This window comes from Eschrichtius robustus, chromosome 15 (assembly GCF_028021215.1).
Source record: "Eschrichtius robustus isolate mEscRob2 chromosome 15, mEscRob2.pri, whole genome shotgun sequence".
NCBI lineage: Eukaryota > Metazoa > Chordata > Mammalia > Artiodactyla > Eschrichtiidae > Eschrichtius > Eschrichtius robustus.
The window spans coordinates 86,642,129-86,666,630 of NC_090838.1; the positions used below are offsets into that span (position 1 = coordinate 86,642,129).

General features: G+C 61.1%; 3 protein-coding genes across 8 annotated transcripts; all 3 read right to left on the bottom strand.

Annotated features, from left to right (window-relative positions):
* Positions 1-889: 889 nt before the first annotated feature.
* ANKRD23 (ankyrin repeat domain 23) lies at positions 890-4,463 on the bottom strand. Its single transcript, XM_068564176.1, is given in 12 exon segments — positions 890-1,408; positions 1,481-1,582; positions 1,725-1,780; positions 1,783-1,816; positions 1,908-2,012; positions 2,102-2,200; positions 2,450-2,575; positions 3,175-3,276; positions 3,718-3,846; positions 4,037-4,092; positions 4,095-4,161; positions 4,326-4,463. Coding segments are annotated over 12 exon segments (1,533 nt in total).
* Positions 4,464-7,749: 3,286 nt separating this feature from the next.
* Positions 7,750-13,059, bottom strand: ANKRD39 (ankyrin repeat domain 39). Its single transcript, XM_068564358.1, has 4 exons — positions 12,900-13,059; positions 11,743-11,846; positions 11,202-11,405; positions 7,750-8,769 (listed from the first exon to the last, which is right to left on the bottom strand). The coding sequence occupies exons 1-4, from the start codon at positions 12,997-12,999 to the stop codon at positions 8,626-8,628; spliced, it is 552 nt and encodes a 183-aa protein (XP_068420459.1). The 5' UTR covers positions 13,000-13,059; the 3' UTR covers positions 7,750-8,625.
* Positions 13,060-14,854: 1,795 nt separating this feature from the next.
* On the bottom strand, positions 14,855-24,149 carry SEMA4C (semaphorin 4C). 6 transcript variants are annotated; one of them, XM_068565035.1, is made up of 15 exons: positions 24,006-24,149; positions 21,858-22,003; positions 20,221-20,369; positions 19,832-19,894; positions 19,584-19,682; positions 19,412-19,508; positions 19,173-19,289; positions 18,924-19,075; positions 18,665-18,840; positions 18,228-18,372; positions 17,913-18,135; positions 17,692-17,804; positions 16,468-16,625; positions 16,309-16,379; positions 14,855-16,182 (listed from the first exon to the last, which is right to left on the bottom strand). In XM_068565035.1, exons 2-15 carry the CDS (start codon positions 21,964-21,966, stop codon positions 15,353-15,355), a joined length of 2,502 nt encoding a protein of 833 aa, XP_068421136.1. In that variant the 5' UTR covers positions 21,967-22,003; positions 24,006-24,149; the 3' UTR covers positions 14,855-15,352. The 6 variants fall into 6 exon arrangements, with proteins under 6 accessions (XP_068421136.1, XP_068421135.1, XP_068421138.1 ...); XM_068565034.1 differs by having other exon boundaries at positions 21,858-22,006; XM_068565037.1 differs by lacking the exon at positions 24,006-24,149 and adding an exon at positions 23,328-23,474.
* Positions 24,150-24,502: the final 353 nt, after the last annotated feature.

The following is a 24,502-nucleotide window of genomic DNA, read 5'->3' on the forward strand; positions in this document are numbered from 1 at the left end:
GGCGTGTGGCCCCTGTTGGGAGCTCTTGTCAGCTTTTTCACAGAATAGAAATTGCCTTGTCCTTGGCCTGAGAAGTCCACCAGTTAGACTAAAAATAACTGCTGCAAAACGGGTATCAACCCAGGTTCCTTATGTGAGGGAGGCTAACCTTCATCTTGGAGCCCAACCCTCTGCCTGTGGTTCTCAGTTTAGGGCAGAGCTGTTCTCAGATTCACCTTCTGGCATGTAAGGACCCTGCCCGCCAGCAGTACAGCACAGGTCTGCACCAGTGCAGCGTGGCTGGGAAAGGACAGTGAGAGGGGGAAGCTTTAGGGGAGCGTGTGGAGGTGGGGCCTCGGGCCACCCCCAGTCGGTGGAGGAGGGAAAGGAGCAGGTGAGTTCAGAGCCCTCCACGTCCTGCCTCCGAGGGTTAGGGTGAAGCAGCATGGCTGCGGCTGCAGGGGCCAGGTGAGAGCACGCACTCCAGTACCAGGGCCGGGGTGACGTCAGTGCCGGAGGCAGAGTAGGGTTACAGGCCACCGCCCCAAAAGTTGACTGGGCCGCAAGCAATCCCCAGCACCCAGGCGCGTCCCCCTACAAGGCGAGCCACCAGATAGATAGCCAACCAGAGAGCAGCGGGCAGGCCTGTCCGAAGCCTTCGACAGAGGGCACAGGGTTTCCCTAAAATAAACATTAGCTCCAGCTCGTCGGCCTTGGAGCTTCTGAGGCAAGCAGGCTGGGGCTGGTCTTCTGTGCAGGGCATGCTCAAAGCCATCCAGCAGCCCCCTCCAGACGGCCAGACCCGCCAGGCACGGAGGCCCCTGGAGAAACCTGCGCCCAAGGGCATCTGCTGCTGGCCATGCACCGAGTCACCACCTGGTGGCAGGAGGGCCCTGGTGGAGGGCAGAGCCTAGCCGCCTCCTGGACCGGGGACCAGTGAGCACCGAGGAGCCCTGGCACCGGCCCCAGGGAGCTCGAGGCTGTTCCCGTGCTGCTCCGTCCTCGGTCCCCACACTCCTCCGCGGCCCCTCGTCTGGACCCACTTTGTTTCCTGCACCCGTCTGCCACCCCCCGGGTCCTCTGCGTCAGCCCCCAGCTCGCGCCCCGGCAGGGACCAGCTCAGCCTGGGACGGGAAGCCAGGGAGGCTGCTCTGCCACCTGCCAGGCGTGGAGCCGCCCCTGGTCTGACAGGGCTGCCTGGAGGCACGGAATCAGCCCTGAGCGGGGAGTCGTGACCGAGGGAGGACCACGCGGGTGAGACACGTGAGTGGCACGGGGCGGAGGTGACGGGATGGAATGGTGGCTGCGAGTGGCCCCGAGGATCGGCTGTTGGCGGCACCGGGTACGGGGGGTGCCCCAAGTGGGCCTGCAGTGCTTCCCGGATGCCCCACTGCCAGTCCTGGGCCAGCTACACTGGGGTCACTGAAGCCTGGGGACGAGGACGCCGGGTGAGTCCCCGCTCTCCTCCCCGGAGCTGCCCGCCCCGCTTGCTCGCTTGCACTCACTGCGGTCTCACGCCCAGCCCGGCCCTGTAGAGCAGCAGCACCTCCATGGCTCTGTAGTGGCCGGGCTGCACCGCCTCGTGTAGAGCCGTGTCCCCTTCCTGTCGAGAAGGGGACGTCGTCCTCCTCACCTCCGCTTCCCGGGGAGGGTCAGGTCAGCAGGTACTGTCGCTGAGCTCAGGCTGCTTTAGTCGTGGCTCCCGGGGGTGGAGCCGCCCCAGCCCGGGACAGCCAGACGCCTACCCTGTCCTGTGCGTCAGCGCGGGCCCTGCAGGCGACGAGGCGCTCCAGGCAGTCGCGGTGCGCACGGCCACGTGCAGGGGCGTGCTCCAGATCTACGGGAGCGGTGAGGGTCAGTGTCACCCCAAGCTGGCAAGGCCGTGTCCTGACCCCAGGAAGAGCATCGGGCCACCCCGCAGCCTGTGCCCTCCCCTGGTCCCGGGCATTGACCTGGGCGCCCCGGTTAAGCAGCTGTTTGAGGATGTCCAGGTGCCCTCTGCGGCAGGCCCAGAACACAGGGGGCCCGTCCAGCTGCAAAACAAAAGCACCAGAGTAACCCTGACCTGCAGAGATGCCAGGCGGGGGGTCTGCCGTGGGGATGGCCTTTCCCTGGTTCTCACCAAGTCCCGAGCGTCCACGGTGGCACCCGCCTCCAGCAGCTTGTTCACGAGCTGGCTGTGACCCTTCGGACAGGCCCAGTGCCAGGCCGTGCGGTGGAGCTGGGGTGGTGCGGACGGGAGTTAGGTGCAGGGAGCACGGCCACCCCCGGAGGTCCCACCTGCGACCCTGTTCCCAGAGCTGGTGCCCTGAACAGAGCTGCTTACTCCCCCGTCGTGTGAAGGGCCTCTCCCTCCAGACTCAGGAGGCATCATGGGACTCGTGCCCCATAAAACAGAAAAGCCCTGCAGTTTCCTAGGCTCTTGACTGGACCACGCTGAAGGCCGCACGCCTGCACCCACCCTCGCTACCTTGTCATGGACATTGGGGTCCCCTCCGTCTGTCAGGTGCTTGTCAGTCAGGGCCTCCTGGTTCTCAGCAGCTGCCTTCAGGAACGCCTCCAGGTCCACGGGCTCCAGCAGGGCCAGGGGCTGCGGCTGGATAAGTTCAAGGACGAGACCAACTCACTCCCCACACTAGGCCTCTGGGACACACAGCCTCACCAGTCTAGCCAAGTGGTTCCAAAGAGCTGGCGGAGGACCAGCGCACTGTTGGCTTATACAAATAATAGATTTAAACACTTGCCCCCAGGACTTCCCTGGTGGCGCAGTGGTTAAGAATCCGCCTGCCAATGCAGGGGACATGGGTTCGAGCCCTGGTCCAGGAAGATCCCCCATGCCGCAGAGCAATTAAGCCCATGGCGCCACAACTACTGAGCCTGCACTCTAGAGCCCACGAGCCACAACTACTGAGCCCGCTCGCCTAGAGCCCGTGCTCCGCAACAAGAGAAGCCACCGCAATGAGAAGCCCGCACACGGCAATGAAGAGTAGCCCCCGCTCGCCGCAACTAAAGAAAGCCCGCGCGCAGCAATGAAGACCTAACACAGCCAAAAATACATAAATTAATTAAACAACAACAACAAAAAAACTTGCCCCCAGAAGATTCTGACTGAATAGGTACGGGGCAGGGTTACAGACTGACTTGTGTTCCGCCCCCCAGCCCAGGTTCATATTGTTGAAGTCCTAACCCCAGTACCTCAGAACGTGACCTTATTTGGAAACGGTCATTGTAGCTGTAATCGGTTAAGATGCCGTCACACTGGAGTAGGGTGGGCCCCGGTCCAATACGAGTGGTGTCCTTATTGAGAGGGGACAGACCTTTAGACACAGGCACGCAGGCAGGGAGAAGGCCACGTGAGCTCAGAGGCAGAGATCGGGGTGACAAGGCCACAAGCCAAGGAACACCACCAACCCCAGAAGCTGGGGAGACGTGTGGACGGATCCACCCCCAGAGCCTCAGAAGGAACCAACCCTGCCTGCCGACTCCTTGATCTTGGACTTCCAGCCTCTGAGACGACCATAAATAGCTGTTGTTTAAACCCCCAGTTTGGGGTACTTGGTTCCGGCAGCAGCCGTGGAAAACAACGCCGGGGGCGGAGGGCCCCCAGGTGCGGGCTGTGCAGCCGCGGCGGCAGTGTCACTCCTCCCCAGGCCTCCCACAGGGATGGGGTGGGGGGCACTCCTGCTCAGGCACTCCAGCCCTGGTGTGGCACTCCCACGCACCAGCCTTCCCGCTCACCTTGACCTCAGGCTCGGGTGCCCTGGCGGGGACTCTGCGTTTCAGTCGCTTTTCTCTCCGTCTTTGAACCAACGTTTCCAGGTCAGCCAGGCTCTCCAAGTTAGCTCTGGGACTGCTGAATCTTTCAAGCTGGGGCAGAAACAGGACCGTGCCAGCCACTGGCTGCCGGCCACGGCAACCCTGGGGCAGCTCTTGGTTGTTCTAACCCTTGTCTTCCCAGCTGCAGGAGAAGCGCCGCACCCAGGCTGTCAGACCCCGAGCCCCAGGCTCGCAGCACCCCCGCTTTGCCTGCCCGTGCCCCCTGCCCCCCGCCACTCACTCTCCTCCTCTCCTCGTCCAGTTCCTGCCTCTCCCGGGCCTCGGCCTCCTGGGGCCCCAGCCTCCAGGATCAGACACTCCATGTCCACGTCCCAATTCTTTCCTTTCGACTCTCTCTCCACTTACCTATAGGAACAGACAAAGATAAAGAACCAGAAAAATTAGGAGGTGCCCTTATAAAACACAACTGTGCCAGACGGGAGTCCTGCCAGGAGCTGACGTACAGAGATTAGTGATCTGGATGTGGATCTGAGAGCTGGCCTGACCCCTCTCAAAGCTCCATGGCAGACCGAGCCCCGGCCGGCTCCCTGACCCCCGTGCTTGTCGCTGGCTCTCACCACCTGCAGCATTGCCCGAGGCCCGGGGGCCGACTGCTGCTCACTCTGTCCTGTCAGCGGGAGCCTGGCGGCGGGGGCCTGACGCCGCATCTATTTATGCTGCTGGGCTGCGTCCAGGTGAGCTCAGGGCCTCCCCTGTGGGCTGTTGTCCTTACATTCCTACCCCATCACACCACACTGCCACCTGACCCCAAGCCCGGGGGACAGAGGAGATGCCTCCCGGATAAAATTCTGAATTCCTACGTTCAAATTTTGGCTCTTTGTGAAGCTATGTTTCTTCATAATAAAATGGGGTAACACTAGCAACTTACCTCTTGGAGCTATAAGGATGAAATGACTTACCGGGGCTGTGCTTAGGGCAGACCCCACCAAACAATGGTCCATTCTTTTCTTCCTCCCCTGGCCCCCAGCCCCGTGATTCAGCGGCTGGGGAGCCCTGAGGAATAAGCACGTTGAGGGGAGAGAAAAGGCTGGAATGATACTGAGGGCAGAGCCTAGGGCTTCCAGCCACGTAGAACTACATTCCATTCCCTTCTAAAGCAAACTCAGGCAGCCTAACACTTCCTGGGCCCTGCGACCCGCCTCCCAGCAGCAGCTGTCCTGGGCTGCGGCCGGCAGGGCCCTGGCCCACAGTGGGGCTTGTGGGGCCAAGTGACGCCCCGGGCCTCGCTACCCTCCATGCCCCGTCCCTCACGACAGACATCCCGAAGTGTCACTGATGTGCCTGCTTCTCACACTGCCCAGGGAACTCGAGCACCCTTCTCCTTGTCCCCAGCCGAGGCAGCCAGACCCTCCAGACCATTTCCCCAGCAAAGACCATCAACACAGTTGAGCTCAACCGACACCCAGCCACACCTGTGTCTTCCGGGGTCACCTGCCACTTCCCGTTCCTCTTTGGCCATCACACGCAAGGATTTTCTCGTCTACCATCGCCAGACGCCGTTCTCACTGTGTGTCTCTCTTGCTCCTTAACCCCTCACCACCTCACATGAGAACTAGGCAGACAGGCCAGAAAAGAACTACAGGTTTCTACTCCTAAAACCTCAGGCACCAGAAAGGAGCTGCCCAACCTACCTCCGCATTCTGCTGAGACGGTCTGGGGGTGCCCAGACCACTGTCTGGCCTCCGCTCCAGGTCCTCACCAAGTGCTGGATGCTGACGAAGTCCACGGTCCCCCCTGCTCCTCACGCCCCCAGTGAGAGGAGCCGAGCAGCTCAGCCCTTTTATAGGAGGGCTGTCGGGGGCCGGGGGCGCAGGGCAGAGGCTCGGGCCCCCGCCAGACAACTCAGTGGCTCTGTAACACCCACCAAAATACCGGTGTGGGCACACAGCCCACTGCGGGCGGGAGAAAGAGCTGTTTTGAGCTGAGTCAGTTGCATCCTCAGACACCCCCCATCCTGCACCTGTGCCATCCCCCCCGCACCTACTCAGAAGTGATTCAACCAATAAACACACATCCTGGGTGCTGGGCCACCAGCCCAGGTTCAGGGGGAAATAGCTCCCATTCTCCTAAGTGTAGATGCCCTCGAGAAAAAGAAGTGAGCCTCCATGTTGCTGTAGGTCTGGCTGCCCGAGACCCTGGGAGACCCAGCCCAACCGCCCCGGCAAAAGGAAGCCAGACTCCTAAAGAGGACCTCTAAAGGACAGGCACAAGAGGCCGACCTCTGCCTCAGGAAGCTTCCTGGCTGCTACAGGAGGAGATCAAGTGATTTCCCAACTCCCAGCCAGTTTCCAGGCCGCCCGGGCTGCTCCTGGTGGTGGTTTCCTTGCCCAGATACCCATCCTGCTCCCTCAGGTTTCCTTCCCCAGATACCCACACTGCTCCGTCACCACTGTGACGGTCAAGGTCAACAATTAAGCTAGGCCACCATCAGGAGCCAAGCCCAGCCCGTCATCAGCCCCTCATGCCTCTTGAAGAGCCTCCCACGGCCGACACGCAGGTCCCCCCCACCAGGGACCTGGTGGACCTGGGCACAGAGACACCTGTCGCCAGGAAGGTGAGGTTCAGATCCGCTCCAGGCCCAAGTACGAACGTTAACCACTTATCCAGTTGCAAAGCAATCCGTCTGCAGCTACCAAAGCCAAACTTCCTAATTCTCCCTAAGACACCAAGCACATCTTCCACCCAGCTGTGCCTTGAATTCTGCCTTGACCTTTGAAGAGAAGTCTGATTGCTCGTGTCTCTCCGATTCTGGAGTCTTATTCACTAGCTATCAGATTTCCTAGTGAATAAGACTTGGAGCAACATGAGCAGACATGACCAGGACAAGCCAGTGCAAGGGAGAACCATGGATCCAGGGCAGCCCGAGGCCCCACCCACAGCTGGCTTCTTAGTGACTGCTTCCCAGCTCTGAGACCCAGGGAGCCCAGAGCTTTGGAGAGAAACTCCATCCTTATGCTCCAGGGTGTTTTTGTCAAAGGTGATTCTTGCCGGTGGTCCTGAGGAGGGAGACCGTTACCTGGAGGAGAGTGAGGGGGAAACTGACAAGAACAAGCAGACTTCAGCTCTGGACTCCACTGCCGGCCACACAGAGACTCCTCTCCTCCAACGTCCGAGGGCGAGGGCACCGACAGGCTGCCTCAAGTTCTCAGCAGAAGACTTATCGGTATTCACATGAAACTAACTGGTATTGACTTAATACTGGTATTACTTATCAAAGAAAAAATTTACTTCTGGTAGAAAATCCAAACATAGCAAATCAAGCTCAGGACCCCCTTGGTTAAGCACTCTTGCCATGGAGCCCGGGGAACCCATGGGTACAGTTTAACACACAGCCTCCCGAGGCTCCTCCTGTGTGTTGTGTGTACGCACCTACATGCTTCTACATACTTTACGTAACCGCGACTCGGCACTCTTTCCACATTAGCATACGCTGCGCTCAAAGTGCCAGAACCGCACCGTCCCCCTGCTGCGAACACTTAGGTTATCTCTGCAATTTTTTTTTTTTTTGTACATTACACCCCATGCTCCAATCCACATTTTTGAAAATGCCTCTGTAAATAAACATCTTTGGGGACTTCCCTGGCGGTCCAGTGGTTAGGACTCAGCGCTTCCACTGCAGGGGGCATGGGTTCGATCCTTGGTCGGGGAACTAAGATCCCGCAAGCCGCTCGGTGAGGCCAAAAAAACCCCCCAAAAGCAAACATCTTTGTGCACACAGATGAATATTTCTCTAGGGACCTACAGAGAAATCAATGTATTGGCCCTGTTCACTTAAATTTTAATAGGTATTGCCAAACTGCCGTCCACACCGGCGGTAACCAATTTCCATGAACAGATGAAAACACAGTTAAGACAAAGAACAGCATCAAAGAGAAAAGAAAAAAGATATATATAACTATGTACATATATATATATAACAAAGGATCAATATCCAGAATACATAAATAACTCCTATGAATCAAAAAAGAGAAAAATTTTAGATGGACAAAGGGTACGGACAGGAAGGTCACAGAAGACAGGCGTTCAACCTCACGAGCAATTAGTGATGCAACAAAACAGTAGCACTTTGTAGTCTATCAGACGGTTAAAACGAATGAAATTACTATAAACGCAAGTGTTGGTCAGGTTCTGGGGAGGTGGGCGCTCCCATAACGCTGCCTGCACGGTGCCGGGCACCCTCCCCAGCACTCCCCAGATATTCGCTCGTCTCACCCCCATGTGGACTCCGAGGCAGCCCCACTGTGTCATTCCCACCTTAGAGATGAGGACGCAGGGGACTTCCCTGGCGGTCCCGTGGTTAAGACTGCGCTTGCACTGCATGGGGCACGGGTTTGATCCCTGGTCAGGGGAACTAAGATCCTGCATGCCGTGCGGCAAAAAAAAAAAATGAGGACGCAGGACAGATGGGTAAAGTGACTTGTACCAAGGTCACTCGGCTAGAAAGCAGCTGTTCATTTGTCACATATTCCACCGTTTCTTCTCATGCTTACATACTTTTGTATCTTCAGATTGGGGTCTTTTCTCGAAATTTATTTTTGTGCGTGGGATGAGGTAAGGATATAACTTTATTTTTTCCAAACGGATAGATGTTTCCACATGAACTAATTTAGAATACGGTCATCTGTCCAGGCTGGCGCACTGGCAGCCCCACCAAATTGCCGCCCCTGCTTCCCCAGTGGCCACAATGCGGCTCTTCCGGGGTCCTCCAGCCTCAGGATCCCACCCTGCGGCTCGGGCGCTGACCGAGGCGGGGGCTTGGAGGGCTAGTCCGTGTACGCCACACGCAGCCCGTGACAAGAGCGGGGAGACTCAGCTGGCCAGCAGGTCCCGCAGGTCGCTGTTGCAGGGCAGCAGGTCACAGGCGAGTCGTGCCTTCCGGTCCCGGACGGCCTTCAGGGCTGGGCTGTGTTGCAAGAGGAGGGAGCAAATGTCCACGTGACCCTTCTCGGCGGCCTGTGGGGAGAGAGGCCCGGATCAAAAGCCGTACCCCACTGGACCCTGTTCTTTTTTGCTCCACTTCTGGGGCCCTCTTGGTCCGAGAAAAGGTCTCGTGGAAATGGAGGCGCTGGCCGTCTGAGCCGGTTTCCTCTAACCCCTGCCAAACTGAAATGACGTGCTGCAGGGTGGTGGGGCACCCTGGTGCCACTTGGGCAGTCAGCTTGAGCTTTTCTTCCTTGTGTCCTTTGCTCAGTGGCCATGCTTCTTTGCCCAGGCCTGCACATTAAGAATGAGGACAGAACCTTGGATCTCTAAGCATCTTTACAAACATTCAGGTTGTCTATAGGGTGCTGGGTGCCGTGGGCACAAGACACATCAGACACGGCCCCTGACCTCTGGGAACTTGCAGATGAGCGGAGAGAAACAGGCCCAGTACCCAGCTTTCTCCTCGTCCCCTCGGAGATCAACGATCCCAACCTGGATGTCAATTTCTAACCTACATCCTCCAAAAAAGAACAGTGTTAAGTGGTTTACATAGATTATCTTACTTAACTTTTACAATAACCATCAGAGGTAGGAAGTATCATTATTTCCACTTTATAGATGAAAAAACTGAGGCTTATAAAAGTTGAGTAACTCGCCCAAGGTCACAGAGCTAATGTGGCAGCATGGGGAATTCTAAGCCAGGTCTGTCTGACCTCAAAGTCCGAACTCTCAGTAGCTATGTTATATCACTATATCCCCTGCTCCTCCCAAGAGACAAATTAAAGGGCTACGAGGGCTCCTGAAAGGTATCAAAGTTCATATGAGTACCAAACACCATCTCAAATTTGAATCTAAATCTTTATTCAGCATAAATATTATCTTGATGAGTACAGACCTGGGATTCTCAATTTCACTGCTTCAATTCAGGCAATAGTGTGTTGTGAGCAGTTGTAAGATGAATTCCAAATAATTTTTGGCAAAAAGAAGTGCCCATGTTTGCAGAAGGAAGCAAGGGAGGGAGGCAAGCAGGCTGGAAGGAAGGGATAATTCATATTCCTCACACACATGCATTCCCCCAATTTCACGAGAATGCCGCAAGTGCGGGTGACGCCAGCTAGGTCCATCCACGGCAGTGTCCTGCCTATCAACACCCATCACGTGAGCTGTGGCAGTGAAACACTCAAGCCAACGCCAGTTTAGACCACGGAGAAACGAGCAACCTGCCTCTCTAGTCAGCAAGGGTCTCAAAACAAAACAACCCCCAGCTGCTCACTTAGCACCTGAGCTCAGTGCTGAGGCCACAGCAGGAAACAGGGCCAATCCCAGCTGCCTCCAGTGAGATGGCGCTCACACAGGGAATTTCAAGGGGGAGAAGAGTCAGAAGTCAAGCACAGGGTGCTTCCGGGCATCCAGATGCGTGAGCTGTCCTCCCCTGAGGAAATGGGAAGGCTCTCTGAGGGCGTGATGTAGAAGCTGCAATCCAGGAGGAAGGACAGACACAGGTCAGAGGGAAAAGGGTGATGTGAGGCATCCAGATGGGAAGAGATGTTGTCTATGGCCTGCAAGTGATAGAGAAGCAGGTTCAAGAAACTGAAGACGACTAGCGGGGCAAGGAGAAGCTGGCAGGTAGGCAGGGGCTGACCCCAGAGGGCCTGTAAACCAGCTTACGGACTTGGTAAAAGCAAGCCTCCCAAGGACTCTAAGGCATCACATGGTCAGAATTGCTTTTTAAACCATCACTCTGGCAGAAAATCAGTGGGGCTAAGAGAGGAACAGGTTGGCACACATAGGCCGTAAGTATCCATCAACTGCGTCTCAAAGATGCACAAGAAATCGGTAAAAGGGGATGCCTTAAGGGAGGTGACTTGGAAGACTGAGGGACCAGGGGTCGAGGGGGAGGGAAACTTGTGTCCACAGTAGACATTCTGTACTCCTCAAACCGTGCACAGCGGGTAGGTGTTTCTAGTCAGAAAACATTTAATTAAATGATCACTCCGATCACAGTGTGGAAAGCAGGCTACAGGGACAGGCAAGAGTGGGTGCAAGTTTCAGAAAACCACGTGGAAAAGCACTGAGGACACAACATTAAGGGGAAGAAAGAGAAAATGACGCCATACGTTTAGTTCTAATTTATGTGCGCAGGAGACATGCTGGAAGATTATACGTTAATCCTAAAGTGACAAGAGGTGAGCACTGAGATTACAAATGATCTCAATTTTCTGCTTTATGCTTTTCCGTTTTGCCCATGTTTTCTACAGTGAACACATTGTAACTTTCACTTTTTTATTTTTGACCACTACTTGCGGGATCTTAGTTCCCCGACCAGGGACTGAACCTGGGCCCATGGCAGTGAAAGCGCCGAGTCCTAACCACTGGACAGTCAGGGAAGTCCCATGTTATAACTTTTCTAATGAGAGAAGACAAGTTCTTGCAACCTGTGAAACTTCTGAGAGGGGACCCACCTTGTGCAGACTGGTCATGCCGTCGTCGTCCACCAGCCTGGGATTGGAGCCGTGCGACAGCAGGAGCCGGGCGATGTCCGTGTGCCCACAGTAGCTGGCCCGGTGCAGAGCGGTGGCCCCCCCGTGGGTCTGGGCATCACACTTGGCCCCGCTCTCCAGCAGGAACTGGCACACGGCATAGTGCCCGTTGCGGCTGGCATAGTGCTGTGGGTAACAGAGCCGGGGTCAGGGGGCAGAACCCCGGCGGGGAGTGCCCCCTCCGGTACCTGGGTGACCAGGGTGAGCCTTCATTCCTAGCTTCAGTTTCCGCCATTGGAAAGTGGGGATAATAACCATTCCTACCTCGCAGAATCCTGATGAGAATGAAGTTAAATAACTAATGCAAAGCACTTATGCTAATTAAAAAAACCCCAGGTTCACATGGTGCTTAAACAGAAACCCTGCTGGGAGAGGAGGAAGGGTGGGAGAAGAGAAAATGCAAACATCATCCCGTCCCCACCCCCAGAGAGCAGAAACCCGATGAGGCTCATCCCCAGCTCACCAGAGCCGTGTAGCCGGCGGAGTCGGGCTGGCTGGGGTCCGCTGCCTCCTGGATTAAATACTTCACTCGGCCCAGGTCTCCGTTCAGGGCTGCAGACCAGATTCCTGCAGAAGGACAACCCGAGCACTGAATAACGCTGAATGACTGGGGGCTTCCAGCGCTCCCTTTACCTCCTGACCTCTTGTTTTCTCATCTATAAAATGGAAATTCATGGGTTCAACAAATATTAACACGAGCACATCCTTCCTCTGTGTCAAGGATTGTGCTGGGTGCTGGCGACATCGCTGTGAGCAAGACAGACAAGGGGCTTGTCTAACCAGGACAGGAGATTGGGCAGACACAGTCACCCCTCTTCCCACTGCAAACACACCAGTGCTGGATAAAGTACTGTTTAAGATGTTTGAATATATAGTCACAGTCAAAAGGGAGAAAAGGACATTGCCAGGTGCCAGCACAAAGTGAAAACCACAGCCAAAATGGTGAACAGTCACCCCATCTGTGGAATCCCGAGAGTCCTCAGAACCGTCCCACAACTCAGGGGCTTTGGCTGGAACGTCTGAGCAGCGTCTGCAGCAAAGTCGGCAGTGTGCACGGTGAGAAACCAGACAGAGCCAGGCTCTGTGCACAAAGCCGGGGGTGGCGAGCGCAGCAGCAAGGACAGTCTGGGGCAAAAGAGTTAGCCCGCTGAGCCCACAGGTGGGGATGACATCGCCTGCCTCGAGGCCATCTCTGCCATATCTCACGCCTGCAGTGCCCGACACGCAGCCCCCCTGGTCTGAAGCTCCATTCCCTCGGGGTGGGTGCAATACCCTGGCTGCAGACTCTGCTGCCCAGGAGCAGACCCGGGAGCAGGACTGGGTGTCCCGGGGTCGCACCAGGTGAGGAGCCGGGCCCAGCCGCACCACTGGGGAAAGTTCCTGAAACCAAAGCCTGGTTCCCGACCTGCACGCGAGCCGGTGTTTCTAATGCCGAGCTCCCGCCGGGTCCCTGGCGGGCTCTCACTACGCGGGAGCGGTGAGCCCACCGCCCGCCAACGCTCCGACTAGGTCCCCGGGCTGCCTCCCCCTCGGGGCCCCGGTTCTCGGCCACCTCCTTTGCCCTGGGGGCCTGGGGACGCCGGAAGGCGCCGGGCCGATAGGGCCGCGCGCCCGCCTCACCCCTCTCGAAGTCCATCTCGTCCAGCGTCTGCTGCACGCCGAGAGCCGCGCTGGGGCGGGAGCAGCAGGGGCCTTCGGCGCAAGGCCGCGGCACCGCCATGCCGCCCTCAGCACCCTCCCACCCGCTGGCGGTGCGGCCGCGGGTAAAGTCACGGGCACGGGCGCTGGCGGGGCCTCGGCGCGCTGGGCGGGCGCAGCGCTGCCCACCCTCCCGGTCTGACCACTCGGCGTCCGCACGAGCCACAGGGCAGACCAATCAAGCGTCTGGGTCTGAGGCCGGGAGCCAATCGCGGCGGTGGGGTGGGACCTGGGGGGGTGCCTGGCCGCGCCCGCCCGAAGCGGCCACGCGAGGGCGTCCCAGGCTAAGCGGAGGCTGGGGCGCGCCCGCTGGAACCCAGCGGGGCGGGGTTGGGTGGGTCGGGAGCATTTATGAGGCACCCTTTCAGGTTCTCTTCGTCCCACCGGGCTCCCCAGGGCAGGGGGTCGCCGGGAGCACCCTAAGGTCCTTTCCCCCCCTCTTTCCCCCACCACGCGGGCCCAGGAAGACGGGTCACCGCGGCGGCGCGGTGACCACTTGAAAGGCCGCGCGACACCCTCCCTCCTCTCGCCCCTCCTGCTCACTTCCTAAAACCCCGTGGGAGGCAGGTAGTCATGACCTATCCTGCCGCTGGGAGCACCTGCACGTAGGCCCGGGGGCAGGGAAAAGGGCCTGGAACCCTCAATCCCACAGCGGGCACCTAGTTTACCGAATCAACCTTCTTGTATCAAGACATTCTCTGGGCTGTGGGTTAGTGACAGTGCAGGAAGCGTAGCGTGCTCAAGTCAGCAGATGCAAGCCCTCTCTTACAGCAGGACGCCCGGCAGCAGCCTGTTCCAGCAACAGCAGGCACCCCCAGACTGGTCAAGGGTACAGAGGACTGGCTGCCTCTCTGTGTGTGGGCGTGAATTATAGAACCCAGGCGGGGCCCTGTTTTTCTTACAAATATCTGGGCCCTGCATGGCTCCTTCCATAGGACAGGGGCTTGGTGCCCACCGGGTGGCAATGGGGAAAGTTCCCCATGGCATGTAGCTGAAGCATTCAAGGCTAACAGTCCTGGAGGGTAAAGGCTGGAAGTCATCTTTCCTCCCCTAAGCTGGTTGGGAGCCCCATCCTCCCACGAGCCAGCCCACACCACCTTAAGCGGCTTCTAGGAAGTTCCCCTCCTCGGCCCCCTCACTCCCATTTCCCCTTCCCAGGGTTCTGGGAAGCCAGGCCCCTCCCGCCCTCCTGCTTCTACTCCCCATGCCCTGACTTCTCCCTTTGGCCAGAAGCCAAGGCTGGCTCTCAAGAGGCTGTGGCCCTGGTCTGGCTCCCAGCCCGAGCCACCACTGTGGGAAGACATTGGCGCCTGGACTGTCTCCCCTCCAGAGAGGGGCACAGGCAGGAGGGGGACCACTGAAGGGGCGGCTGCCCCAGGACTGAGAGGGGGGGCAGGCAGTCCAGCCCCACTCAACCCACAGGGAGTCTCCCTCTTGGCACCCAGAAGGTTTTGGCCCAAATGTCTTATCTCCGTGACAGGAACAGTTTCATTTTCTCCATTTTATTTGTCAATATAAAAATACTCAAATATTTACAACAAATAAATACGCGGGGACACAATAAGTTACACTGTGAGAAGCCCTCCTCCTGGGCCTGGGAGAGGATGTGCCGTATCCACAGCATGCCCGCCCACCCTCTCCTTCCCTCCCCCTCCCCCCACACCACCTTTCCCAGCCCTGCCAGGGAGGACAAGTATAAAATACCACTGAATCCCAGGGCCAAGCGGGAGGCCCCTCCCACCCTTCCCCCAAACACACAGGAGGCTCCATCTCCCTCCCCCCACCCTGAAAACATTCACAGCCCCGGGAGTAGGACCAGGCCCACCCCAGAGCCCTGGACTCCCGCAGAGGGGCACAGCACCCTGCCCAGCCCACCCCCGTATGTACATGGCTGCCCCCCACTGGGGACAGGCGGGGTAGGAGAGGCAAAGTGATACAACCCCTTCCCCTTCAGAGCTCCAGTGACCCACCAGGAGGACCCCAGGCCAAGGGAAGACTCGACAGAAACAGGAAGACTATGTCACACACCCACACACACGTACGTGCACACATCCACAGACACACACGTATATACACAAACACACCCACATCTCCCAACTTCCGCCTTGAAAGGTTTTGGCTGCTGGGGTCCCGTGCATCTGTGATTCACAGCCCCTCACAGAGGAGGAAGGTGCCCTCTGTGGTGAGGCTGGTGCCCCGGTGAGCCACACCAAGTGGCAGTGCCCGTGCTGACAGAGCAGGTCCTCATGGCCGGGCGGTGCCGGGCAGGGTCCGTCCGGGGCAGAGCAGGTGCCCGTGCCATGTCCCTGAGGTAGCTGGTGCCTGTGCAAAAGTAGGAGCCGCGCCTCCCACGCCGCCCCGCCGGAGGGGTCCCCTCACACCGAGGACTCCTCGGGGTTGGAGTCCGGCAGCTGCTGGCGCTGCTGCAGTTTGCGTCTCAGCTCGTCGGCGAGCTCAGGCAGCGGGTGCCCGAGGCTGCCCCGGTCCTCCCCTCCCAGCTGTAAGCGCACGTATCCGTTGGCATTGGAGTTCCGCCCACCCCCCAGGTGGAGCCGAGTTGGAGAAGGCAGGGGCTGGCCGGGGATGCCAGGAGGCGGCGAGGGGGACCCGCCGCCGGGCTGGCACCGGGCGTGTCCAGGAACGATCTTGAGGGAGCCGTCCGAGTAGTAGTAGCCCACGGGGTCCCAGAGTTTCTCGTCCGTCTCAGGGCCGGGCCGGAAGGGGGGACTGGTGGGCTCCTTGGGCAGCTCCAGAGGGTACACCAGGGTCCTCTCGGCTGCCTTGGCGCCCTTCTCCAGCTCCTCCCGCAGCCGCCGGCGCAGGGACAGAACCAGCAGCAGCAGCACCAGGCACACAGCCCCCAGGGCCACGACGGCCAGCCACACCAGCCCCAGGCTCTCCAGGGGGGCCCGGGCCTCCAGGGTCACCGACGGGCCCGCCACCACTGCCACCAGGTAGCCTTCGGCAGCCAGCCGGGCCCCCTGCTCCTCCGAGAAGCAGTGGTAGGCCCCGGCGTGGCGGGGCTGGGCGGCCATCACCACCAGGGCCTGCAGCCGGGCGTCGTAGAGGAAGGAGCCGGGCTGCTCTGCAGGCAGCTCCCGGCCCCCGAAGGTCCAGCGGGCGTGGGCGAGGTTGGAGGAGAGGCGGCAGGGCAGCACCAGGTCTGTGCCCGCCACCACCGTGATGTTTTTGGGCGTGAGCCTGACTGCAGCGGCAGAGAAAGCAAAGCAGAGAGTCAGTGCAGGAAACCCAGGCCGGGGGGCGGATGCAGACACTCCAGCTCTGGCCCAAGGCCCACCGCCCTGGGAGGGGGACTAAAAACACAGCTCACCTTTCTTACTGCCCCGGAAGTTACAAATGCTTGAGGTGTCTGAGACTGTCACGTGCTGGATCAGCAGAGATCTGGTGGGGGAAGCAGAGGCCATCAGCATCCCAGCTCTAACCCCCCTCCCCTCCCTGCTGGTCCCAGCACGCGCAGAGCCCCGCTCACCCGGAGTGGCCGCCCACGGCCATGCAGCGGCTGGCGTTGACGCTCCAGGCGCAGTAGGGGTCCCGAGCAAGCACACAGTCAGCGCAGGAGCGGTACTTCACACAGTCGGCCAGGGGCAGCTGGACCAGCTGGGAGCGGGAGCCCGCAAAGAGCAGCTTCTGCCAGAGAAGCACAGGAGGGGGTGAGCCGGGCCCGGACACGGCCTGGGGGCGGCTCAGACCGTTGCCAGGGGGCACAAGGGGCCCAACAGAGAAAGAGGGCTGCGCTCAAGTCCTGAGGAGGGAAATCTGAGGACTAAGAATGCACGGAGGGCTTACTACAAGCCAAACGCAATCCTAAGCACCTTACAGATGTGACCTTATTAGAAAGGAACAGGAGACCTGTGAGGCCGAGAAATATAATCACACAGCCCTACACACACACACAGCCCTACACACACCCCCCTACACACACACACACCCCTACACACACACACACCCCCCTACACACACACACACACACACACACACTCACTCACTCACTCCAGGACAGTATAAATAGCGCAGGAAGTTCAGTTTCCGCAGGGCCCGTCAGCCTCACAATAGCACCAGCAGAGCATAAGGCGTTTTCCTCTGTTTGAATGGTGATTGCCAATTTGTGTGTTTCTTCAACCACAGACTTTGTTTCTGCCATTATTCCACGTTCTGGAGAAACAACTTGAGCCACCACAGGCGGTGAAAGGCAAGCACGTGAAGGTGCCACAGATACGCCAGAAGAGAGCAGAGCACGAGTAGAAGCTGAGAGCAGCACTTCTGGGAACGGCTGAAGCCGCCGGGGGCGGGGGGCAGGGCTGGAGGGCAACGGGGGCCGGTCGGCAAGGCGACGTCACGAGGGCATCACGAACTGACACAGCACGAGGCCTGGCCAACAGTGGCACCGGCAGAGAAGAGGCACAGCGCAACCCCGAGGGGCCTGAAGAAAGCGCACAGAGCAGCTGCCAAGGCCCCGTTCTGGGAACGCAACCCCGCCAGGACCAGGCTATACATAAAATATAACGCCCGGCTGCCAGGACCAGGCTATATATAAAATATAACGCCCGCAGAGCGCGGATTCCGTTAGCGCTCTCATTCCCGGGACCCGCCCCAAGCTACCCGAGGCGGCTCAGGCATCTCCCCACCCCTGTACCAGCCAAGCACGCGACCAGGGGAGGCCTGGGGACAGTGGTGGGTGGGGCCTGATTACTACCTTGCTCCGGGACAGGACCAGGCTTTCCACCGGCTCCTGGTCAAACACCTGCAGCTCCTCAATCAGGTGGACCCAGGGCCCCAGGCTCACGGCCTTGAGCAGCCAGCCATCTCCTGTGGGGGAGGACAGGTGTAAAGAAAAGGGCAAGAGGCTCTTCCCACCTGGGGCACACAGGCCTTCGCCCAGCCCCCAGCGGCCAAGTCCGTGCCCCCTGGGCCCACCTGTGCCGATGAACAGCACTGTATAGGTGGCTCCATCAAGCCCCGTGACCCGGTCGGCCACCAGGTGGGTGAAGTTGGCGTCTTTCTTCACCAGCAGGGGCCGGCCCCACCGAGGCCCCACCTGCTCCTCCATCAGCGGGTGCTTCTTGATGAAGTTGAGGGTGTTGTCTGGCAGCTCCAGGGAACTGGTATAGCCATGGCGTCGGTGCCAGTTGTTGATGCACTGGGGGTGGGGGGGGGGGGGGGAGCTGTCAGCCCGGCGGGAATGGCACCGGAGAGGAGGACCCAAGCGCGCCCCTGCCCCGGATGACTCACCGAGCCGGGTCGCGGGCTGGGTACCGGGTCGGTGTAGCGGCCCCACTTTTGGGCTTGCTCATGGTACTCCTTGTAGGGCCCCTCGAATACCCTCTGGATCTCTTCCAACTGGTACTCACAGACTGCTGACAGGTCCATGTCGCCCCTGTTACAGCAAGGGAGGGACCCCCAGGGTCAGGCCTGGGGCGACCACAGCTCCGGGCATGCAGCGGGAAGGCAAGGCCCAAGCACAAGAAGGTCACGGGCCCACGTGACGTGACGGCGGCTCCAAGTGCCACCGGGGACAGAGCACGGCCCGCCTCCCGCGGGGGGCTTTGAAAAGGGACAGGCGCCTAACATCCTCCTTGACTCTCTGGACGTCCCCAGAGGCCTGTCCCTGTCAGACCCAACCTGCGGAGCTGCTCCTCCCCACCCCCAAGGGCTCCCGGCCAACTCACCACCGCGCCCGAAAAACCCCGAAGAAGGTGGTGTTGTGCCAGGAGGCGTCCTGCAGGGTATGCAGCGCCTGCAGCTGGTTGAAGTAGAGCTGCCAGTCGGGCGCGGAGCACACCAGCCGCGCCTTCAGGAACGTGGTCCACTTCCTCTGCAGCGTCCGCGCGCCCCCCACGTCGCCCTGGGGGACAGCGAGGGGACACTGCCGGTCAGCCCCGCCGGGCCGCCGGGCTCCCGGGGCCACCCGCCGCGGGGGGTCTGTACCTTGCAGACTCGGGCCACGCGGGCCACCACCTGCTCGGCGTAGCAGTCGTATTCCACAGCGCGCTCGCTGAAGAAGAAGTACACCTTGTCGTCGTCCCCCGTGAAGCTGCCCACGCTCTCCGGGATGTAGGCGGAGCCCACGAAATGCGGTTCTACAGGAAGGGGAGGAGGGTCAGCCCAGGCGCTGGGCCCTCGCGGCGCCTCCCACCCACGGCTGCCCTGTCGGCTGGCCGGCTCCTCGGGGCTCACCGTTGAGCCAGAAGGCCAGGTACTCCGTCTTCATGGCGTGGTGCGGCCCCATGTTCCGCAGGATGACGGGCTCCGTGCCCAGGAAGTTGTTGAGCGTGGCCGAGTACAGCTCCCCGTCTACGGGAGACAGGGGGTCAGCCGGACCAGAAGCGAGGTGCAGTTGCACTCAGGCCACGTGGCCCCGGAGTGGGAACAAGTCCTGGGGGAACCCCCCAACCTGCAGCGGGACAGCCACTCACCCACAAGGAGGCCGGTGTGGCCCTTAACTGGGTCATAGGGACACTTCCCCTTGCCATCTTCGAACTCGCCACGCTCCAGGGTGAAGGTGAGCATGTCCTAGGGGCAGGGAAGAGGCGATGAGAAGGCGACGGGGATCGGTCGAGGGGGCTGGGGGAGAGGAGCGGCACTCACAATGTAGGTGCACTTGGGCTGGAAGGCGTAGGTACCGCAGACGTACAGGTGGGATGCGTTATACGGCTGCAGGAAGCGGATGAAGTTGAAACACTCCGTCTGGGGAGAGAGAGGCATCAGTTAAAGTATGAGGGCCCGGGACATGGGGACACAAGGACCCAGACCAGCACTGGGACAAAGGGGGCTCTGGGGAAAGGGCGTGCACCATGCCCCCTCGCCCCTCCCCCAGCAGTGTCCCAAGCACCCACCTGGTTACTCTTCCCTTTCTGGGTACACTCGGCCTTCTTCTCAGCTGGCGCCTCCCATGAGATCTGGGGACAGGGAGGGGACACGTCAGCAATGTCACAGGTACATACTGGGCATGTGCTACTAGCACGGCCCATGGCAGCAACGTGGGGAAGCCAAGTGAGAAGACACGGTCCCCACTCTCTGGGAGCTTATTCCAGCAGAGGTCAGAAGCCCCAGCTGCCCCAACGCGGCGGACCCAGTAAGTGCTGCAGACTCGGGGGGAGCAACGTGCTCACCGAGGAGAATGGGGTTGGGGGCAGCTGAGCCGAGGGGACAGCCTGGCCAAGCAAAGGCCCTCCGGGTCCTGCCTCTCTCACCCCCGCGTGCCTCCCGCTCCCCCACCTCTCACCACTCCCTGCAGCTCCAGAGCCTCCACGCTGAAGGCAAACAGGGCCTCCCGGGCCCCTACGTACAGGAGCCCGGTCTGCTCGGTCAAGGTCAGCGTCAGAAAGTCCTGGATGCCCGTCTGGGAGAAGCGCCGCACCACTGTGGCCAGCTCTGCAGGGACAAGGCCAGAGAGAGCAGGGACGGGGTGAGTGGACCTTCCTGGGACTCCGGGAGGCCCCCCCGCCCCAAAATCAGTCCTCCTCTATGCGATGGTCACCCCTGGTCCCCACATTAGAGCCAGCACCCCACAGGCAGATGCCAGCCAAGCCCCCTGACTGGTAGTAAAGGGCATTTTCTGAACAGGCTTTTGGCTCTGACAGCTCCACCCAGGCCTCCCTGGCCTTTCCCAGCCGGGGCGGAGGCAAATCTGGGCTGGGGAGGAGGAAGGAAGGATATCTCAGCCACAGCTTCCGGTCAGAGGAAGCCATCAGACTGATGGCTCTCACTCTCAGGGTCAGCAGCACTCCCCCCCTCCCAGCTTCCTCAGCTGCTGCTTCCTTCTTTGCTCTGCTGCCTGCTGCCCTCACCAGGGTCCAGCCAGGCCCTGGACCCTGATCCAGTAGGGCAGGACGGACAGAAGTTGTGAGCACTCCTTTGACTTAGAAAACCCTTCCCTCCAGTGGGACCCAAATCCAGGCTGTTAGGGACACAAGCACAGCCGGCTATGGGATGAGGAGGGACGGCAGGAGACGGAATCGGGCTGCGAGGCCAGGCCAGGGAGGTCAGGGGAAAACAGAAGCTGGGGACCAGAGATGGCGCTGAAGCCTCGGGCCTGGGAAGCCCTGTTGCCATTCGCCAAGCAGGGCGCTATGATATTCGCGTAGTCACAGGATTCCTATGTCAGCCCCCAAAATAGCTGCCGACCTGTCCTCAGGGTCCCTCTAAACCAGCCTTAGTCTTTGGAGCCAACGATGGGCCCAGACATAAGCTGGCAAGGGAGGCCTTCGTTAGCACAGAGAGGAGCCTGTGGGAGGTGAGCTCATCCCGGGTCCCCAGAGTACACGGACGATACAAACACCTGACATCACCTCCGCATACAGGTGTGTGCGCACAGAAGGGCTGTCAGGTCTGCCGTCCCCCAACGCGAGCACGTGCGTGAATGCGCACACACACTCCCCCCTCTAGGGCCACCAGACAGCAGAGTGTCAGGGCAGCAGAGGAGGGTCTATCATATCAGGGTTGCTAAGGGGGCTCCTGGGGGCAGAGAGCTGGAAAGACTTGGGGGCAGGCGGTGACACCCTTCACTTCATGCCCATCCTGACCCAGGTTTCTCGCTTTAGGCTCTCAGTGCTAGCGATAATTCCAGAAGTGAGGCATGGGCAGAGTAATGCAGAATGGTCACTCTCTCTTGGATAACAGGGGCAGCCGAGCCAGGTCCTAAGTGTCAGGAGGGATCCTCTAGGTCCTGGCCTGGACTACCAGTTCTGGGTCCCTAGGGCCACTCACTCACATTTCTCAGTAAGCTGTGTCACATACATCAGTGGGCCTTGAGCCCGACTGCAGAATACAGCTGGCACGTTCTAGAGGGCAATTCCTTAGCACCCCTCTTCCCCCGGGAGTCCCTCCTGGCCTCCCACTCCCCGCCCTCCAGGCACTCACCCCCAGAAGATACCGTCTTCCGGGGCACCAGGTTCCACCACACCTCAGCCCCAATGCCCAGGCCCCACAGTCCCACTGCCAGCAGCCAGACGGCCCAGTGCGGGGCCATGGCACACGCCCTGGCGCTAAGCTCCAGGCCAGCTGCCCTGCTGGGGGAAAAGAAAGGGTCAGAATCACAGCCAGAGAAAACAGACCGGAAGGGGGCCCACACAGCCGTGCCAGGAGGCACCGACAGGACAGAAGACCTGATCCATCCTCCCCAGGACTGCCCCGTGCCCCAGGCCTTGGAGCAGAGACCTAGTCCCCTCCGACACCTGGCCTCAGCCTCTACAGCCTCCAAAGGACCATGGGGTCTCCCTGGGGGGAGGGAGAGAGCTAAGTCAGCTGCAAGAGTGGACACTCGGACAACCTCCGGGCCCTCCCCGACTCCTTCTCCTCAACAGGAAGTTGTTTAAGAAAATAAAAAGGGGACCCCCTCTCCCCCCTCCCCCCCCCTCAGGCCTGACAGAGTCGAAGGACTTCTTAAAATAACCTCTGGAGGCAGGACCTGGCCCTACTGGGGCTTCAGTCAGCTCCAAGATCTAATTCTGAGACGCAAACCCCTCAGCTGGGTGATAAGCATGCGGTGGGGCAGGCGGTTGGAAAAGACCCCCAGGGAGGACTCGGTGCATCTGGTCTGCGGGGGTCCCGGCCCCAGCCTCTCGCTTCCCGCAGCGCAGACAATAGCCGGGCAGAGCCCCAAACCCCGTTCCACATCACAGGGCTTAAGTGGGGCCGGGAGCTGGAGGGGCCCCGTTTCCCGAGGCCCCTTTGTTGCCCAAGAAGGAAGGCAGGAAGTGGGTGGGATGGGCGTGGAAATGACCGGGGCCTCATCCTGTTCCTCGCACAGGATCCTAGGAGACACCAGCCCTCGGGCTGAGGGGCGGCGGGACAACGGAGCCGGCTCCGGTCTCATCAGGGATCTCCCGGCGGCGCTTTCAGGCGGGGGCGGGGTGGGGGGGGGGAAGTGAGGACCCGGTGGGGAGCGCCAGGGGGGTTCCTCCTGGACCGCGGAGGGCGCCCCGGACAGGGCCGGCGCCTGCTGCGCTGACGAACCTTCCCAACTCTGGGATCGCGCCCCCAGGACCCCGGCCACGGCAGGCCATCTGGATTAATTTCCACCGCTCCAGCCCTCCAATGCCGGGAACAGAAACACAGAAGCTGGGGCTATGCTCACCCCAACACAAAGGGTCCCCGCCAAGACCCCGTCCCGGGTCGTCCCCCCCCCACCCCCCGGATTCTCCCCTCCCCCAGCTCCGGGGATTTGAAGGCAAACAAAGCGGCGGCGCTGGGAGCGTGGCGGAGCCCGGCCTGCGGACGCCCCCTGTCGGCCCAGTAACCCAGCGCGGGAAGGGCGGGGGGTGGGCAGGAGATGCGTTCACCAACCCCCCCGTCCCCCAACACACCCCCAGCCCTCCCTCGGCCCCTTACCCCAGGCCCGGGCCGGACCCCGCGGCGCGCTCCAAGGCTCTGCCGGCACAGCTCCTCCCCGGAGCAGCCCCGGAGGTGGGGGTGTGTAGAGGGGTGCGGACTCCCGGCGGCGCGCCCCCCACCCTTGCCCACCCCGAGCGGCGGGCCGCGGACGGCGCCCCCGCGGCTGCAGGGCGAGCGCTCCAGCCGGGGACTGGGCGGCGCGGCTCAGGAGCCTGGCTTTCCAGGACAGCCCGCCTCCCCAGCGGAGCGGGCGCGCGGCCGGGGGGCCGCGGCAGGGAAATCCGATCCCACAACATCGGCCTCCGTCCAAGCCCGCCCCAAACTTTCCGTCGGGGGTGGGGGAGCCGGGGGCAGTTCGGGGGCCTGGAGAAGATCCCGGCCGCGGACCGGACTGCACGAGGGACCCCCGCTCCCTGAGCCCCGCTGCCCCTGACCAGTCCGCACCTCCGGACCCTGTGGCGGCGGGCGCCGCTCTCCCCGCTCCCCAGCCCCCGCGAAGCAGCCCGCGGGGGGCGCAGGAAGGCGCTCGGGCGGACAGCTGCCCCGCCGCCGCCCCTCCCTGAGCCCCCAGACCCTGTCCCTCGCGCGTGCGGCGTCCCCCGCCCGAGTCGGGGGACAAAGCGGCGACCCCGGAGCCCCCTGGCTCCGACCCCAAGCAACCCCGGCCTCACTCACCTCTTCTTCGCGGCTTGAATCCCTGGGCGCCGCCCTCGCGTTCGGCTCCGACCACGGTCCGCCCCTGCCCGCGCGCCGCCGCCCGCGCGCGCCCGCCCGCTCAGCTCCGCTGCCCCTCTGCTACCGCCCCTCGGCCCGGCTCGGCTCGGCGCCCCTGGGCTCGGGCTCCCCGCGCCACCGCGGCGGGCGCCGGCTCTTTCTCCGCCGCGGCCGCGGCTCTCCGCCCCCTCCCCCCTGACGTCAGGCGGGGGGGCTCGACGGAGGTCGGGGGCGGGCCGCGAAGGCCCGCCCCGGAGGGGGCTGCGACCCGCCGCGACCCGCACGCCTACCCGCTCCCCGCCCGGGGGCTCGGACCCCCGCCCCTCCCCGTGCCCTGCCGCCCCGCGCCTTGCAGCCGTGAGCTGCGCCACCGCGCCGGGAGGTGGGGCGGGGGAGGGACTCCGGGCCCTGGCACAGGGGAGTCGGACTCACCCGGTCTTTCCGAAGTGTCCCCCAAG

Bases quoted from the DNA above. Each gene is read 5' to 3' on its own strand.
- SEMA4C (XM_068565035.1), bottom strand. From the start codon at position 21,966: ATGGCCCCGCACTGGGCCGTCTGGCTGCTGGCAGTGGGACTGTGGGGC. The intron at 17,805-17,912 runs GTGGGCCCAGGG...CCTCCCCCACAG, and splicing joins AGTGCTGTTCATCGGCACAG to GAGATGGCTGGCTGCTCAAG. The intron at 16,380-16,467 runs GTGAGCGGGGCT...TTCCCCCACCAG, and splicing joins GCCGTGGGCGGCCACTCCGG to ATCTCTGCTGATCCAGCACG.
- ANKRD39 (XM_068564358.1), bottom strand. From the start codon at position 12,999: ATGGCGGTGCCGCGGCCTTGCGCCGAAGGCCCCTGCTGCTCCCGCCCC. The intron at 11,847-12,899 runs GTGAGGCGGGCG...GTCCTTCTGCAG, and splicing joins CGAGATGGACTTCGAGAGGG to GAATCTGGTCTGCAGCCCTG. The intron at 11,406-11,742 runs GTGAGCTGGGGA...TGTTACCCACAG, and splicing joins CCGCCGGCTACACGGCTCTG to CACTATGCCAGCCGCAACGG.